This window comes from Zalophus californianus, chromosome 2, assembly GCF_009762305.2.
Source record: "Zalophus californianus isolate mZalCal1 chromosome 2, mZalCal1.pri.v2, whole genome shotgun sequence".
NCBI classification, from domain to species: domain Eukaryota; kingdom Metazoa; phylum Chordata; class Mammalia; order Carnivora; family Otariidae; genus Zalophus; species Zalophus californianus.
This window is the reverse complement of record NC_045596.1, coordinates 83893030-83910827: the sequence shown is the minus strand read 5'-3', so window position 1 is coordinate 83910827 and position 17798 is coordinate 83893030. Positions and strand designations below refer to the sequence as shown.

The 17798-nt window shown below is 40.8% G+C and overlaps 1 protein-coding gene across 3 annotated transcripts in view; it reads left to right on the top strand.

Annotated features, from left to right (window-relative positions):
• Window positions 1–4420, top strand: part of SLC39A8 (solute carrier family 39 member 8) — a 69433-nt gene extending 65013 nt beyond the window's left edge. For all 3 annotated transcript variants that reach the window (XM_027598986.2, XM_027598987.2, XM_027598988.2), the window contains exons 7-9: window positions 824–1031; window positions 1220–1404; window positions 3672–4420. In XM_027598986.2, coding sequence (XP_027454787.1) covers window positions 824–1031; window positions 1220–1404; window positions 3672–3821 — 543 coding nt within the window. In that variant the 3' untranslated portion in view covers window positions 3822–4420. The remainder of the gene's footprint in view (window positions 1–823; window positions 1032–1219; window positions 1405–3671) is intronic.
• Window positions 4421–17798: the final 13378 nt, after the last annotated feature.

The following is a 17798-nucleotide window of genomic DNA, read 5'->3' as shown; positions in this document are numbered from 1 at the left end:
ACACGTTACAGCTTAATCACCCAACACTACTTTGGAACACAATGGAAACTTAGTAAGTCATTGAAAAATGTATCATTTAGTACATTACCTTCATTTCACAATTGAAGAAACTGAGGCCCAGATTACCTGCTCAGATAACATAGGAGGGATTACAAGTAAACGTTCTTTGATGTCATTGTGCTTTAAATATGGATTTCACCTGTACATTGTAACATGGAAAAAGACTTTAAATTTAGTCTTTGGAAAACTTCCTTTATTTTAGTATGCAAATGAATTGAATTCTTAGGTTAGTATCTGTTGCATTTTAGGAAGGCAATAGTAAGAATTGTTCATACAAATCAAAAGGATTTTTTTTAAGGGGAACCCAAAGTAAAATGTCTTTTAAGTGGCTTGTTCAAGGCCTGTCAACCTATTCATTTCCTTTTTCCCTACCATAAGTTTTTGTTGTCATTTTGTTGTTATTGTAAATGATTAGGAGTTCTTAACCACTATGAAAGACTCTCTGTTGGAACTGTGTGTCTTTCTGAATATATAACACATCTCTTACTTCTGTGTATCTCTGAGACTTTCAAGAAATGTTGGTTATTGGGGCACCTGGGTGGCTCAGTGGGTTGGGTGTGGGACTCTTGATTTCTGCTCAGGTAGTGATTTCGTGGTAGTGAGATCGAGCCCCCACGTCAGGCTTGGGCTTGGAGCCTGTTTGGGATTCTCGCTCTCTGCCCCTTCCCCCCAGCTCCTGCAAACGCACTCTTTCTCGGTCTCTCTCTCTAAGAAAAAAAAAAATGTTGGTTATTTTGTTGGTTGATTTTCTGTTATTTTACAGGATGGCAAAACGGAGTCAAGTTCGTGTACCTGTTTGAAGGGACCCAAACTCTCAAAAATAGGAACAATTGCCTGGATGATAACGCTCAGTGACGCCCTCCACAATTTCATAGATGGCCTGGCGATTGGGGCTTCCTGCACCTTGTCCCTTCTTCAGGGCCTCAGTACTTCTATAGCAATTCTGTGTGAAGAGTTTCCTCATGAGTTAGGTAAGAGGCTCTGTTCATACTGTGAAAGTCAGTCACTTTTGGTTTCAGTGGGTAAGACCTTTTAGGCGACACACTCTTAAAAATCCCACTGATACATCAAAATGAAGGAACCCTGGTTGGACATTGATGCGTATCTTTTCTCATCCCAAAAGAGCCCAAACTATTCACTTGATGTTTTCTTCTTCTAGGAGACTTTGTGATTCTACTCAGCGCAGGAATGAGCACTCGGCAAGCCTTGTTATTCAATTTCCTTTCGGCGTGTTCCTGCTATGTTGGGCTAGCTTTTGGCATTTTGGTGGGCAACAATTTTGCTCCAAATATTATATTTGCCCTTGCTGGAGGCATGTTCCTCTATATTTCTCTGGCAGATATGGTAAGAAATTATAAAATTTTGTTTTAATTTAAAATTTAGAATGAAACATCTGGGTTATGAGTTGACTAAGGGTAACCTTCTGCTTTCCACAGTGTGGAAGTTCTGTTGTAATTTAAAACATTCTGGCTCAACAGATAACTCTTTCATATTAGTAGTAATTTGAAAGTGATTCTCACTGATCTTTCGATCTATGATCTTATTGGTAGAAAAAGAAATGATTTTCTTCTGCTGAAGTAGAGATATTTCCCCAGGTTTTTTTTGCCTTGTGGGAGGTAAACCTTGTTCTCTATTATAGTATGTCCCCACGGGACCTCTCCCCCCTCTTTTGTCACATTTAGAAGGGAATAACTTGTTAGAGTAAATAGCATTTTGTTATTTCAAAGTTCTAAACAGTGGCAGCCTTTTGGGTTGAACTAAAGCTGGTAAATTGAAATAGAACAACATTGACTTGGGTCAGTATATATTTGTATCTGTTTATGTCTGTACTGTGTCTACATCTTTATTTATGTCTTTGTATGTGTGTGTGTAAGAGAGAGAATATCAATGGTCTTGTGCCCTGTGCATTTTCAAATGAATCATAGACAGCTTTCTAGAAAATGAAAATGTGCTCCATATATGCAAATCAAGGAACATTTTCTTTGCATTTGGAACTGAATATGTATTACATACATAATTTAATAATTTAGCTTCCTTCATCCGCATTCTTAGCTCCAAATGATAACTGTCTAGCTCTGTTCCTTGCTCTTTGCAGGCCCTTATCAGAGCAAGCATTTCATCTCTTGGAACTGTCACTGCATTTATATTTTTCTTCACAGAATTAATGTCTCATGCTGTATCTATGCTAGGGCATCACTTCTTTCTCGGTTATAAGAATGGAATCTATTAGAATTGTTCAGTTTAAGGAAATAATCCTAATAAGTGATGCCATATGCCCTTATAGCAGTTTTGCTTTTTTCAGAATAATTTCACAACTTTCACTCACTTGATCCTGGTAACAGCTTTCTTCAGTCAGGCACATGGATTGATGGGATTCTGGAGACCTCTTGGATGCTTTGGTACAATGTGCCATTGTATATATAGCACATGGTTTTGGAATATTTTTAAAAGCCGCCATTTACAGATCTTATGGAGCCTTTTCAGTAGAGTTTATTTGCTGAGTGAGGGTAGATTTTAAGTACGGAACTTGGAGTTTTATTTGCTTTTACTGTAATGAGATTGTTATAGCCTTCAATCCTAAAACAGCACATGATTTATTTAAAAACCTTAAGATTTTGGGGTGCCTGGGTGGCTCAGTCATTGGGCGTCTGCCTTTGGCTCAGGTCATGGTCCCAGGGTCCTGGGATTGAGCCCTGCATTGGGCTCGCTGCTCAGCAGGAAGCCTGCTTCTCCCTCTCCCACTCCCCCAGCTTGTGTTCCCTCTCTCACTGTCTCTCTCTCTGTCAAATAAATAAATAAATAAATAAAATCTTTAAAAAAATAAAATAAAAACCTTAAGATTTTGTGAGGGGTAGAGCAAGTAGAAGGAATTAAATGCATAGTGATTTCTAAAAATTGACTTAATCAGCTACTGTTGATTGATATTCCTGTGCCTGGCCTGGAATTTGTAAGGCACTGGGGACACTGGGGTGAGGAAAGGAGGCACAGCCCCTGCATCTGTGGGGCATTCTGTCTTTAAAGAGAGGAAACTGGAAATTCAATGAACAAAATCACACTCCATGACTAAATAATTAAAAGTAAAAAAATCTGTGAGCTAAGAGGAAAAGCAATCTCTGCGGTGAAAGATGATGTTAGAGGAATCTAATGTAACTTAGGAGGGGCTAAGGGAAATCTTGCTAGAAAGTGTGATTTAAGCTGAAACCTCGAGGGCATAACTCACTGAAAAATTGGAGGGGGAAGAGTTCAGATAGCAGTTTGGCTGGGTGTGAAGATTTTGATGGGGGAAAGAGGGTGGATCTAGTTGAGGTCCTGAAAGAATGGTGTGGATGGAGCATAGAGAGTAAGGGGGAGAGAGAGACAGACAAATAGGAGGCATAAAATGAGGTTAAATCCCATTCCACTGATTCACTCACTTGGGGAACACTATTTCCATACTTTTATTCCTGTTTGTGTCTGATAGGGCTAGATATCCCTTTAATGCTATCTATACTAAAACATTTACACATCCGAATTAATTCCTCACCCTCGCCCCTGGCCGAAATCTCTAGGCGACTGTTTTACATTTTACCACCAGATGGCAATAGTTATCTAACAATGTCTCTCTCTCTCAGTTTCCAGAGATGAACGATATGCTGAGAGAAAAGATAACTGGAAGAAAAACCGATTTTACTTACTTCATGATTCAGAATGCTGGAATGTTAACTGGATTCACAGCCATTCTGCTCATTACTTTGTATGCAGGAGAAATCGAATTGGAGTAATGGGAAGTGAAAGATGGTGTTATTAATGAAGGCATTTAATAAATAAAAACATCTCCAAAGGGATATTTAAGCTGATCTTATTTAGTTCAAAGATAATCTTGTTTTCAACTGTAGGTCAAGAAAACTGATTATTGGTTTCAGATCTGTTAAATAGCCATTATCTGTTGTGAAAAATGCTTCAAAGGGTTTTCAGTTCCCGTCTGAAAAGACTGGTACACGCGATCTTTGGTCAATACCCACTTCTTCCTCTTTCATGCATTCTGTGACCACTTAGACACCCAGACCCAGAGAAAAATACAAGCTAGGTTGTATGAGCCTTTAAATGTCCGTGGCAGGCTCAAAAGCTCACGCGGTTTCAGAGTGGTTTTCTTTCAGTTAATTTGTTCCAGTGATTTCACAAGTACATTCAAATGTGGAAGAGGCTCGACATGTATACAACACAGATAGAAATGATTGCAAGGCCTTAATGAGCCCAGGAAAGAAAGATTGCTTACAGCCTCTGTTCCGTTTTATATACCCGTTAGGGACTTGTAGGATTGTTTTAAAAACCGTCCTAAAAAAAATGTGAATTATGATACCAGTAAAGTTTTGTTAGCCCTACTAAGTTCAGACTTTATCTCACACCTTATCGCTAAGTGAAAGCTCTGCCAGATCCCACACAAATCCAGAATTAATTTTTTTAAATGACTTAGGTTGTAATCGCACCAAGGTACATGGCAGAAAGTGTGAGGCTGGGGCCGCTCGGCTTCGGGATACTGTGTATTTTTGCATTGTGAAGGGAACGACTATGTTGGTTTATAGAAAGAAACAATGTAATTTTTAAGCAGTTTACTTTTAAAAATAAACACAATTATTTAGCAGAGGATATTTTAAATAAATGCAAAATAACAGGCAGATCACTGTATGGCAAGGACTGATTAACTAGAAAACACATTCCTTACGGATGATTGAGAGCGATCCGAAAAGACTTCTGTGTTCAGTCTACATATTTTCTATATGGCACACCTTGAGGAAAACTTCCACACACCATGGTTATTTTTGTAACTCTTTTAGGTGGTAGGGCCTATTTGCTCCCTTAGCACCTATAGAAAGCTGGGCTGCAGTTGAACATCCTGACCCCAATTCACAGTCCCACGGCACTTCAGGAGACATGATTGACAGTGAGGAAAGTGATGGATAACAGCCAACAATGATCTCAGGAATCACATTTTCCCACAGGCCATACAGTGATGTCACACAGCAACCATGCAGATCATATCAACGTTTAACACGTCTGTTAATGTAGATTTCACTTTATGACTGACAATTTAAAAAATTCTTGTTTGACCAAATAGTAAACACCTCTGAAGCCATGCACTGGGTCCTTCGTTATTCATGTGTATCCTTTTGAGTGACTTCCATGTACCTGGCATTATGGGGAGAGAGATAAATAGGAAATTGGTGATGTGTTTATTGCAAATATAACAAATATTATTTGTTATTCAGCAAATAAATACTGTAAAGATTAATCAGTAAACAGAATCTTTTTATCATTTAATCTGTTTACATTCGGTCTTAAGAAATAATCTTTACCTTTTTAAAGCACAGATTGTATGTCTGGGTTAAGAAGCTATTTACAACATGATATTAAAACAAGGTAGTTTAATGAACTCTCATTTGGTGTAGATCATTGTGTATGTGGGCTACCCGGGTGCTTTATATGACTTTCTCCACCTGATCTTTTGACTGTTTTCCTCAACTATGAGGAGAGCAGAGGCAATAGGACATGGAGGCGCAAGAAGCAAAAAGAAAATTACTATATATTGGAGGTTATGGTTGCAGGTAGAAAGCAGGGTATGGAAAGCCATGATTGCACTTAAATTACCCTAGATAACAATTCAAAAAACCGGTTAACATATCTTATACTGAGGCATTCGTTATACCAGTTGAAGGTTCTATAATTTGAAAACTTTAAAGATGCTACTATGACACATCAAAAATGATTTCAAAGCATTATATTTGGGGTTATGTCCTTCTACTTTTGCATTTTTGAACTTAAAAAAATGCCTATTACTAGCTGGCATTTTTTTTTTTTTTTTTTTTTTGAGTACTGAATCAGACCCTGTCTAACCCAGGCTACCACAGACTGTGGGGCTTGTAAACAACAGGGATTTATTTCTCACAGTTCTGGAGGCTGGAAGTCCAAGATCAAGGCACTGGCAGATCTGGTGTCTGGTCCATAGATAACACCTTTCTTGCTGTGTCATCACACAGGGAAAGGGGAAGGGAGCTCTCTGGAGCCTCTTTTAAGAGCACTAATGCCATTCATGCGGGCTCTACCCTAAGGACTTAAGCCCCTCTCAGAGCCCCCCCCAATATCATCATCTTTGGGGGGTTAGGATTTCAATATATAAATATTTGGGGGACGTAGATGACCCCTATTACTGTGCTGACATGGAGAAACAACCCACCCAAAGAACCTGAGGCTCACAGCATGTTATTCTCATGCTCACAGGTCTGCAGACGAGGTTCAGCTGATCCAGCCTGGGCTCGGCTGGGTGGCCCCACTTCCGGCTGGGGGTCATCTAGGTTGGGCCACTGTAGTAGGAAGTGATGCCGTCATGTGGCAAAGGGCAGAGGCGTGCAGTTCTAGTATAGGAGGAGAGTGGAGAAGTTCAAATGGTTTCAATTTACCTTTAGTCTCCAGAGACTATTATTTTTACCTAGTAGAAAAATAGCTCGTATCAATAATAATTCACCCACAGCTTCCAGAATTAGCTTCGTTTCAACTCTAACATTATCCTTATTCCTTTCATAAGAATATGATTTTCTGTCCTTTACCAGCATGTTAGTGTGTGTGAATGTGTGGATGCAACACTGCTCTACCCTACGTCAGGATAATTTGTTGTTCTTCAGTCTGTGAGTCTAACCCCGCCACGTCCATTTCTGCGGCAGTTACCTAGCATGGCCAACACGGGAGTCCAGGTGTCTAGCAGTTTCTGACTGGAAATTCGTAATGATCTTGAGATGCTCGGTAAACTGCCATGTCTACAAATGTTTCACCGGAGCTCAAATTTTTAAAAAAATGAATTAATTGAGAAGAACCAAAACAGCCCTAGGAGTTTAGCAGATACTTAGCGTAGGTGTCTTCCCAGAGATAATGGCTGATGGCCTGTGCCAGGGGATGAACCGCCAGTCTGCTGTCCCTGCTCTGATTGCCATTGACTTCCTTTGGGGCTCGCTTTGGTTTTTATCCGGGGGCTACCATAATTTCCAGACTCTCTCTGTGTTTCCTTAAGGTCCATTAGAGGACAAGAGGTTCTTAACCCTGCAATAAATAAATTCCTCACCCCGATGTTGTTACAGCTGCTTTCTCACTGACACTTCGCCTTCTCCCCGCTGCGGGTCGCAATAGCTGAGCGAGATTGCATTTCCCTTCGCTACCTTTCTGTGCTGACCGTGCACAAGGCATTCCCCTGTGGCCACTTCTCTTCCTGTATTGGAGGCTCCCAACTTCCGTAGGTCTCATAAGCAGGGACTTTACTAGGAAGAATTCAGGTAGGCTAGGGCAGCAGGATGAACTAAAAACTCTAAAGACCTGTGCCATTAATTCTTAAGATGGGCATTTCCCCCCTATTTGAACATTTCCAAATGACATACTGCTATCGTTGGCAACCAGGTGGCATCGTTGGGATACTTATAGTTAAGTGAAAATGAAAGTCATCTGCTGGCATCTGGTAAGGTCAAAAAAATGCCAGTATCACTGTGTTTAGGATTTGATGGTATATAATAATAGGCACCTAAACATGTTAGGTTTACTTTCCTTCCTACAAAAGAATGTGGAAGAAGCAATACAGGGTGGACATGGCAGTTCCTGGTCATTGGGGATCCAATCTGTCTTCTGTGGCTTGTGACTTTAAGAAGACTTCATGTTGTAGGATATTTGCTAGAGAAATCCAGTCTTGAAGTCTAATTCCACAGAGAAGGGGAGGGGGGAATGGGTAGAAAACAAAAAATTCACATCTAGCTCTTCATCCCCCATAAAGGAGCCTCCTCGGAAAGAACATACAACAACCTCTACTTACATTCACTGGTGAGAATGAGTCATATGGCCACACTAACTTGAAGGAGAAGCTGAGAAATGTTGCTTCTAGTTGGATACACAACCACCAATAAAATCAGGGTTCTGTTACTAAGAAGAAGCAAAGAATGGGTATTGGGTAGACTAGTGGCCTTCTCAGGTATAGACAGGTTTGTGTCTGGTTCACTCGGGGAACTTACTATTCTAGATGGTTCTGACACAGCCAGTTCAGGAAACTGCTTCTTTTAGGGATTCTCATGATTTCTTTCAGATTAATTCCTTGTCACCTTGACCATTTTAACTATACTGGCCCACCTGACAAGTCTTACCTCCAAAAAGTATTGTTCATACACATTGGTACTTCCCTTTATAGTTCCTGTGTCTCAGTTCGTTGTGAGTACTACTTATTTACCTTGAAGACATCCCATGTTCTTTTACAGGATGGTCTAAATTCTAAGGAAACCGAAATAAAACTCTTTTCCTATGGACTTTGATCTCTTTGTTTAAAGCTCTTTTGGTCACCAGGTGTATGTCCAGAACTATGAAACTAAGTACTATTAGCAGATTTTGGCAAAAATAACATTTAAAAGTCATTTATCCCTCCACCCTCCTCCACCCGGGTAATCAGAGCTATTTAGCATAAGCAAAGTTGGGTCAAAAATGTTATTTGTTACCAGATTTTGTAGGTAACTAGATAGGCCACTGGAGATATCAAATCTCAAGGTCATTTAGCTTGCAGGTGCACAGCAAGATTATCAAAGAACGGTGCTCATGGTGGGGCTTGCGTGTGTTTAAACTGTATATGGTGGCTTAATTCCTACTGCAGTGATTGTGCATGTTATCCCCACAACTGTATACACCAATCTGTGGTAAAGCCCCAGTAAGGTGACAAGTGAATAATTTATGACATGTTCGTGGTCACCAAAGGGATGTTTGATCAGGGGTCATGGGAAAGAAAAATAAAGATGTAAAATTATGAAGGGCAGGCAAAGTCTCTTAGGGAGAATTCAAGTCAGAAATGCTTCCCTCCCTCAAAAGGCTGAAGAAGTGTATAAAACCCGTCTCATTCTGTATTTTGCGGCAGGCTCCACAGCAGGCCCTGCAGAATCCTGGGTAGGAGCTTGCTGCAGTCGGGGTGGACAGGGTGGACTGGTGTCTGACTCCCCGCCCCCCCCCCTCAGGAAACAGAGAGGCTGAGAGTTTACTGGTGAGTGGCTTTGGAGGTCAAGGGGGAGAGATACTGCTGTATTCAGCTAGACCTTCAGTCCTAGAGTTTTTGGACAAAGGATACATGAATATTCCCCTGGGCCGGTATGAGCCATGCAGTGGGCAAGAGATCTATCTGGTCTGGAACAATTTCAAGTCATGTGTAAGAGGGATATCATCCTGAGGGCAGAGAAGGTGAGTACTGTGTGGATTTCCAGCAAACCAAGGCCTTAGTCAGGTGGGACAAGTGAAGAACCACAGTACATCTTTGGGAAGGAGCCCCTCTGAAGAGTCCTAAAAGTGCCAGTAAGAGAATGGGTTAACTTAAGTACCTATCAGTCCGGATGGCATGAAGCCACACTTTGTACCCATCAAATAAGAACTTTCTATGCCTCTTTTTCTCTCCTCCGTCCAAGCACTTCACTCTGGAGGGGCTGGAAGGAAGTTAGCAAACACGGGGAGTCAGAGAGACAGAAAACAAGGATTTCTTCCCATGTGTCTTGTCTTTGAATAAGGATGGAAGTACTGATTGGTATATTGGACCGGATACTTTCCATAATTGACCTGAGACTATGTGATTGTAGGACCTGATATCCCCCCAAGTCCTGTCAGAACAGTCATTTTGCTAGCCCCAGTTTTACCCAGGGGTAGAAGGACTGCCCAGGCCCCGGGCCCCAGGCAGGTGGGCAATAAAATCAAAGGTGTTTTTGGTTCGCCCTGTGAGAACTGCTTGTCAGTATGACTATATATGCACTCTAAAAATTAGCACTCACAGCAACCCTGGGAAATGGGTTCTATTTTTAATGACAAGCCAGGCTGGAGCTGAGAGCTGGCAGAGGGTGGCAGAGGGACGTGATGTATGGTTGGGTGTATGGTTGGAGCAGAGCATGACTGAAGTCCTCCCACCCACACTGCTGACCCCATGCAGCAGCTGCCAACAGCAGGAGAGCCCCTTCCTCCTGCAGTATCCCCCAGGGCCTTCTCCTGAGAAAGCTCAGCATGGTGCTCACGCTGTAGGAGAGGTGTGTAAAGGAATTCTATCCATCAGAGTGGAGCATGTACTGAAGGGTGAATCTGGAGCTGAGGGGTCGTAAGTTGGTAAGTGGCACAGGGAGTATCACCAAGACACCATTATTCTGTGATGATGGAACTTTGTGCATTTGCTATGTTGGGAACATAAACTTTTCAGTTGTACAGAGAGGAGATCCACTCTTCACACTTCTGTATCCTGCTGTTCGCCCCAGATGACTGACTTGTATGGCCATCAAAGGGCTGAGTCCATGGGGAACTTCAATAGGAGACTGGAGGGAGAGAGGAGCGTGAGGATAGGGTATCAATTTCCTTGACTATCTTCCCACTGGGTTCCCTTGGGTTGTTTGTGTTGCGTAACAGAGGGGCAGCTCCTCTCTAGAAAGCCTTCTCCAGAGCAGAGCTTCTTACATTATCCAAAGTCCAGTTTGTCACAGGTTGGTACTTTTGTAAATAGAATGCAAAGGAATTGCCAGAAAAATGAAGTAAAATTTAATATAAAGACATAGAAAATCCACACCATTTTTATTTTTAGATACAAGAGACACACAATCATTCTATCAAATTGCTATCAAAATTTGTAACTGCTTACCCTGAGTTTCTGTACCTACCTCATCTGACAGCTACTGGGCCAGCACCAGTCTGTGGATCTCTCTCCTTTGCTTCTGGCAAGCACTCTCCCGGTCCCCTTGGCCTAGGGGTGGTAACAGCGGGGATGGGGTTGCTGGAAGCCCCAGGTTCACAGAGCAGGCTGCCGGGTCCCTAAGTCCCACTTGGATGTTTGCAATGAAACCCTTTGTAAATAAATGAAGCCCCCCTCACCTTAGCCTAGGTTCAGTGGGCTATTTGTTTCTTGTTGTGATTAGGAATGATCAGCAGGAAATGTCTTAACCTGGAAGAGGAGGTGTCTCTCTGAATTAGAGGGGAGAGAGTAAGACACTAAAGTGGGTAAAATAAGAGTAGAGTTGGTACAGTTGGAAAGCAAACTGGAAATTTGTAGGGGCTAAAGATCATTAGAAGGCATGCATTAAGTGTTCTTAGGTTAACAGGGTGGGATTGGCTTAGATTACTTTGTCTGACTGACTATTCAAATAGGGAATCTCTAGGATGTTTTGAGAGATTAGCTATGGAGTGGACTTATCACACTTCTGGCAGATAAATATCTTTTGAATAGATAAGAAATCCCAACACCTGTGTGGCAACCCTTCTTAAATGTAAGCATCACTTCTTTTTAAACAAAGACTGATTTCTAGGTAGGGAAGAGTATGTTTCTGTAAATACTTATCGAATAAGCAGTTTGTGTCTTATGAGAATCTTTCCCATGTATTATATTCTTTCAAATGCACCATGAATTGTTATGAGGCAATCTGAGTGGGAAAACCAGGCAATCCAGCATATATAATCAGAGAGCTGAGAGGCTCCTCCTATTTGCTGCAGACACCTGTAAATAGATAATGGGATTCATCATGTTTGTTAGCCTTAATGTTGTTATTCTTGCAATTAAGCGAGGGATTGTCAATGAACTTGGAAACACTGATTTTAGAAATCTTAGAAACTGTTGGGAAGGTACTTCCTCTGCATCTTTTACCTTTCTCCACCTTTGCCTTTTGTCTTTCAATAAAGAAATCTTTCAATTTGCAAAAATGAAGCCTCAGAATTCTGTGTGTGCACTTTATAGATGCATGTGAGAATAATCAACTGCACCGTGGTAGCGATCTCTGGCTGTCTTAAGGTGAAGGAAGTTTAAGACATTCTAGAATAGTGAACATTTGGGGTAATATTGTGTAAGGTAGGGGTTGGGTTGCCCCAAAGTCTTGCAGTGGCAAAACTGGTGAAAGTGATATTAAGGTCACTGCTGCCACGGTTGGAGTGATGGACTTCTTTTGATCTTGACTTCAGCTCTTGTTCTTGTCACAGCTTCCGTCTTCCTTCTGGAAATCATTGCTGCCATCCCCAGGGGCTCTGGAGGACCTGTCAACCACCGCACCTCCCCCACCCCTGTGCCACGAGCTGGGTAGGCTGCCCAGGTGGGGCCAGTCATAACCTCTCCATACAACTTGGCCTATTTCTAATTTTTCAGCAAGTCCTTCAGTTTTGTGAAGGACTTATTCTAATGTCTCCATATGTTCTTTTTTTCATTCGCTTCAGGCAATTTGATTTGAGTTCCTCTTAACTTGCAATAAAAACTTTCAAAGGAATACAGCGGTTAATATTGAGATACTCATTTCAAGCACAATTTCTAGCTTTTCTAGCTCTTGAGTTCAGCACACGCTGAGTACCTTTTGGACCTTCCATTGTCAAGGTGCGAGGTGGACTTCCTGTTTGGGGCAGCTTGCAGCAAAATCTTCATTATGTTCCATTGACAGTGAACCGAAGTCTTTCAAAACGTACAGATAATATCGAATTTATTTTTATTTCACTTTGGAATACAGAAACATTGTAGGTATTTTAATTTTTGTGTTTAGCTCTGTTAGTGCATCAAAAGTTCCTTAGTAGTGACTGAAACTCTTTGGGACCAAAGGGGCCTCTGTCTGTAATCTAAACACGCTGACGTTCAGAACAGATAATGGTGCTGAAATCACATTCTATGTATAGAACTGTGATTTTTAATAGCAAGAGCAGAATAGCAGAGGGAGTAACTTACGTGCCTTGACAAGCCATGCAAAATCAGACTTTTTAGGTAACTCCAAGCAAGATGTTTTATGTAGGATATGAATCTAGGCCATACTTCATACACCATGTGTTCACAGAAAAATGCAGTTTCTTAGCAACCATCACCTGGTTGACAAGTTATCACTTGATTTTTAGAGACACTTGGCTTTTTTAAGCACATGCCTCGCAATACTTAAACCTAATATCCAGGTTAGTATTGGAATAATTATATTTCACTTTCTTCCAAACGCTACTTTAAAAACCATTCCAACTTTATCTCTTTTCTTTTTTTAAAAAAGGTAAACTACTGCAGGGAGTGAGAAAAAAAATCTGAGCATGTTCTCCTGTGAATGAATGAATTCATTCAATTTGTTCAATAAAGCATATATTTGATGTCTATTGATGCCAGGCCCAGAGGATGCAAGATGAATCAGAGCTCATGTCTGCTCTCAGGAGGATCGTAGGGATGTAGTCATGTTAAAAACCACTGATACCGCTATTCAAGGTATTATGAGAGAAGACACGGGCAGTCAGATTGGCAGACACAGACAAATAATAATTGAGCACAAGTGGGGAATTCTTAGGCTGGAGTGAGCGTCAGATAAGCAATAACTGACAGAGGCGGTAGTGTTTGATGATTTGACTTTGGCCCTACTGAATAATTTTTAATTCCTTTCTGAACAGATTTTTTTCTCCCAACCCGTAGTGGAACCAGGAACTTCACTGTGTGACTTAACTTGAGATGGAAGGCTTTTGCAATTAATGGTATCGAATGATACATTTGGTATCACTAGTGTGATGCTTTTGGCATCATTACACTGGTATCATTTATACTATATCTATCTGATGGATATCCATTGGTACCAAATGTATATATCTTGGTATATTTGCACTGCAAAGTATAAATATGTTGGAAGTAAGTTGTTCCAGATAATATGATGGTATCAACTGATACCAAATGTATACCTTTTAATATAATTTACACTGTAGATTGTAAGTATGTTTGAGGTAAGGCGCTCCAGATAATATGATTAGTATGAACAGTACAACAAAAAAAAGAAATGTAAACAATTAATATTAACTAAAAAAAGCAGTCTACCCAGTATACACTACAATCCCAATTTTTGTTTATATATGTGTATAGGTATAAATATATACAGATAAATATATTTTCTAATGCATCGGTAGGGGGGATCTCTGTGGGATTATGAATGGTTTTAAATTGGTTCTTTGTAAGATATTAACATTTTTCCAACTTCCTTTAATATACATATATATACCAGTGTTTTAGAGGAAGAAATCTCAGTAGTTGGAATTTGAATCATTCAAAATTTGTCATTTTTAATACTTTCTTAATTTTCTTCAGTGAATATTCTAAAAAAACTAATCAATGCATTCAGCAAAAATAGAGAATTGCTCACAACTTAGATGACTGGAAAATGTAAGTGTGCATACATATTACGTGTGTAATATCTCGCTGTGCTCTTTCTCCTTGTCAGTCGAGACATTAATTGCATTCTCTGGCGCATTTCGCCTCCAAATCTCCGCAGTTCCATCCCCTTCACCAGAGATTGGTTAGGGGTAGGCATAGTGAAACTGTTCTGGCCCCCTAGACAAGACAGTGTATGTCCTGAGAATTTTCTTAAAAGGAGTGAGGAAGAAATAGCTCTATTTCCTTGGGACGTTGTATCTTGATGTGGTGTCTGGAGCAGCTGTTTTTTTACTGTTATAGGTCCAATTGTGTCTCTTCCTCCCCATCCCCCCAGAAAAGATATGTTGGAATCCTAACCCTCAGTACTTCAGAATGTGATCTTATTTAGAAATAGGATAATTGTACATGTAATTAATTAAAATGAGGTCATATTGGATTAAAGTATGTTCCTAATCCAGTATGCCTGGTGTTCTTCTAAAAAGGGCAAGTTTGGGTACAGATGTGCATACAGGAAGAATGCCATGACAAACGGAAGGCAGAGATTGGAGTGATGCTCCAACAAGCCAAGGAATGCCAGAGATCCTCAGCAAACTGCCAGAAGCTAGGAGAGGGGCATGGAGCCGATTTTCCTTCACAGCCCTTAGAAGGAACTAACTTCACACACAGCTTGATCTTGGACTTCTAGCCTCAAGAACTGTCAGAGAATACATCTGTGTCGTTTAAGCCACCCAGTCAGTGGTACCTGGTTAGGGCAGCCTCGGTGAGCTCATCCAGGGACCCTGAGAGGAAATAACCTGAGAGCCCAGGTGAGTGCTGAAGAGGCAAAGTAGAAAGTGGAAATGTGGTCAGAGGTGACATCCTTAGCAGCTGGATTAACAAACCTCTGCCATGCAGTCCCCCTTCCGTGGGACTTCTTGATGTGTTATGTAATGTCAGTTTTCCTAGTCTTGCAAACACTTTTGAGTTGCTTTCAATTACTAGCAATTAAAGCAAACTGACTGATTTCTCTCTCCTTAGTGTTCTCCTTTGCCATGCAAATTCTGATGTCGGCAGGCTGCCCTCTGGCCAACCTCCTCCACTCATCCCCCAGACATTTCTCTCTATGTCCAAACTCAAGAGGAATCATGCGGTATATTTTGTCCTTCTGTGACTGTCTTATTTCACTTCACATAATGTCCTCCAGGTTCATTTATGTTGTCACGTATTGCAGAATTTCCTTCATTTTTTTTTTTAAGGCTGAATAATATTCCATTGTATCTATGTAGCACATTTTCTTTATTTATTCACCCACCAATGGACATTTAGGTTACTTCCATGTCTCGGCTATCGTGAATAATGCTGCTATGTACATGGAAATGCTAATATCTCTCCAAGACCCTGATTCAATTCTTTTGAATAAATACCCAGAAATGGGACTACCAAAACACATAGTAGCTCTATTTTTAATTTTCTGAAGAACCTCCATACTCTTTTCCATGGTGGCTGCACCATTTTGCATTCCCACCAACAGTGTACATAGATCGCAATTTCTCTACATCCTTGTCGACACGTATGTTTTGTTTCTGCATGATTCCATCTACCTAAAGACATTTTATCTAAGGGTATCTAAAATAGTTATAATCATAGAATTGAAGAATAGAACCATGACGGTCAGGTGCAAGGGGAAGGGGGTAATAGGGAGTTGCTAATCAATGGAAATCAAGTTTCAGTTAAGCAAGAGGAATAAGTTTTTTTTTTTTTAAACTTTATTTATTTGAGAGACAGAGAGAGAGAGCTAGCAGGAGGGGTGGGGAGGAGCAAAGGAAGAGGGATTGGGATAAGTGGACTCCTCGCGGAGCACAGACCCCAACGCGGAGCTCCATCCTAGGACTCTGAGATCATGACCTGAGCCGAAATCAAGGGTCGGACGCTTAACCAACTGAGCCACCCTGGTGCCCCAAGAGGAATAAGTTCTAGAGATCTGTGGTACAACATTGTGCCAATAGTTAACGATATTATATTGTACACTGCAGAGGTGGATCTCATGTTTAGTATTCTTACAATCAAATCAAATCAAAGTCCAAGATGAAAGAGGGGCAAATCATTTTTTTTCTCCCCCAAGATTGCCCTGCTTCTGAAAAACCTAGAAGGAAGGGTGGTATCTTGCTCTTCTCATCAGTAGGAGTCAAGCCCAGTCATGACCACTGCTCTGCTATTTAGAGAGCAGCATTTAATGAGGAGAGGCTAAACAGACCTGCCTGTTAGGTCTCTCATCATTATGCATTCTTTACTTAGTGCTTTCGGGAGTGCCTGATTGTTACGGGGTAGAAACAAAAGAAGCAATTTCAAGCCTATGCTCCAGCTCCCCACTTCTTGGAGTTGGCTTTTGGGCCTGGACTCTCTAGGACTGAGGAAAGGTAGCTATTTTCATACCCTGCTTTGGTGGAGAGAAGCTTTGGAAAGTTGTGTCGTTGGACATAATCTCCGAGAGGAAAGAGTGCCTAGGGTCACAAGACCTGGGAAATCAAACAAGGCTCTGAGGTGGGCCACTGCCCCTGGAAGCTGGCCTGTTGGGACTCCCCTTCCTGTACAACCCAGTTAGGTGCCAGTGCTAACCCTCCCCACACAGATACGGGACCAGCAGCCCCTCTGCCTTTTGCTGGCAGGATGGGTTCCTATGACTTCTTCATCTTCACATGGCTTCCCTGTGTCTTTAAGCTGCTGAGCTAACTCACACCTCCACAGGGGAATGGGACACGGGTTTTGAGGAAGAGGGTACTCACATAAGCTTTCCAGCCCCTGATTTCCAGGTGGCACTCCTTATTAGCTGTCCTGCTTCCATCTGTGTTATGGGTCACAGGCTTGGATGATCTCCTGACTGAACTTTGGAGTTTTTACCCTGGGATGTTGGTCTTGGCCTTCATCTTATTTACTCATCCACTGAAGAAATAGTGGTAGATTGATATTCAGGGAAAGGTAATTTTGAAGGTGGTATTTTCCTGCTGAAGAGTAAACAGTGGGAAGTGTCTTCCTTGAATTCTTTGTTTATCAGAGCTGGAAGGAATGATTTGTGAGGTAGTCACACAGAACTTGTGAAGGTAAAAAAACTTTCTTAAAAAGGACTCAGGGTGCAAAGAAACTAGATCATCCTTCAACCTGGTTTTAAAATACAGAACTTGCTATTGCTATTTCAAGATCAGTATAAAAATAGATAATATTGAGCAGAGAACATTTTTATTAAATATAACACTTGTATTTTTTTAGTCCTGATCTATTGTCAATCAATAAATATTAGCCATTAAGTGCTTCTGCTATTTTAAATGATAAGTTATACTATTTCTTTCATGTATCATTTACAGTACCACTTACTAAGTAGTACTTCTGTTAAAAGTAATTTTTCTTTTGAAACTTCTTCTATGTCTGCAATTATAAAAAGAAGTTTTGGGGATAACTGTAGAAATATTTTTTTGTATTACAAATTTACTATGAGCTTATTTTCAGCTACTTACACTTTTAGATTTCATCTTATATCACCAAGAGCATTTGTTTTTAGTTTATTAATTTTTAAAATTATTTGTTTCTTTAAAAAATGTAGACACAGCACACTTACTGAAGGGGA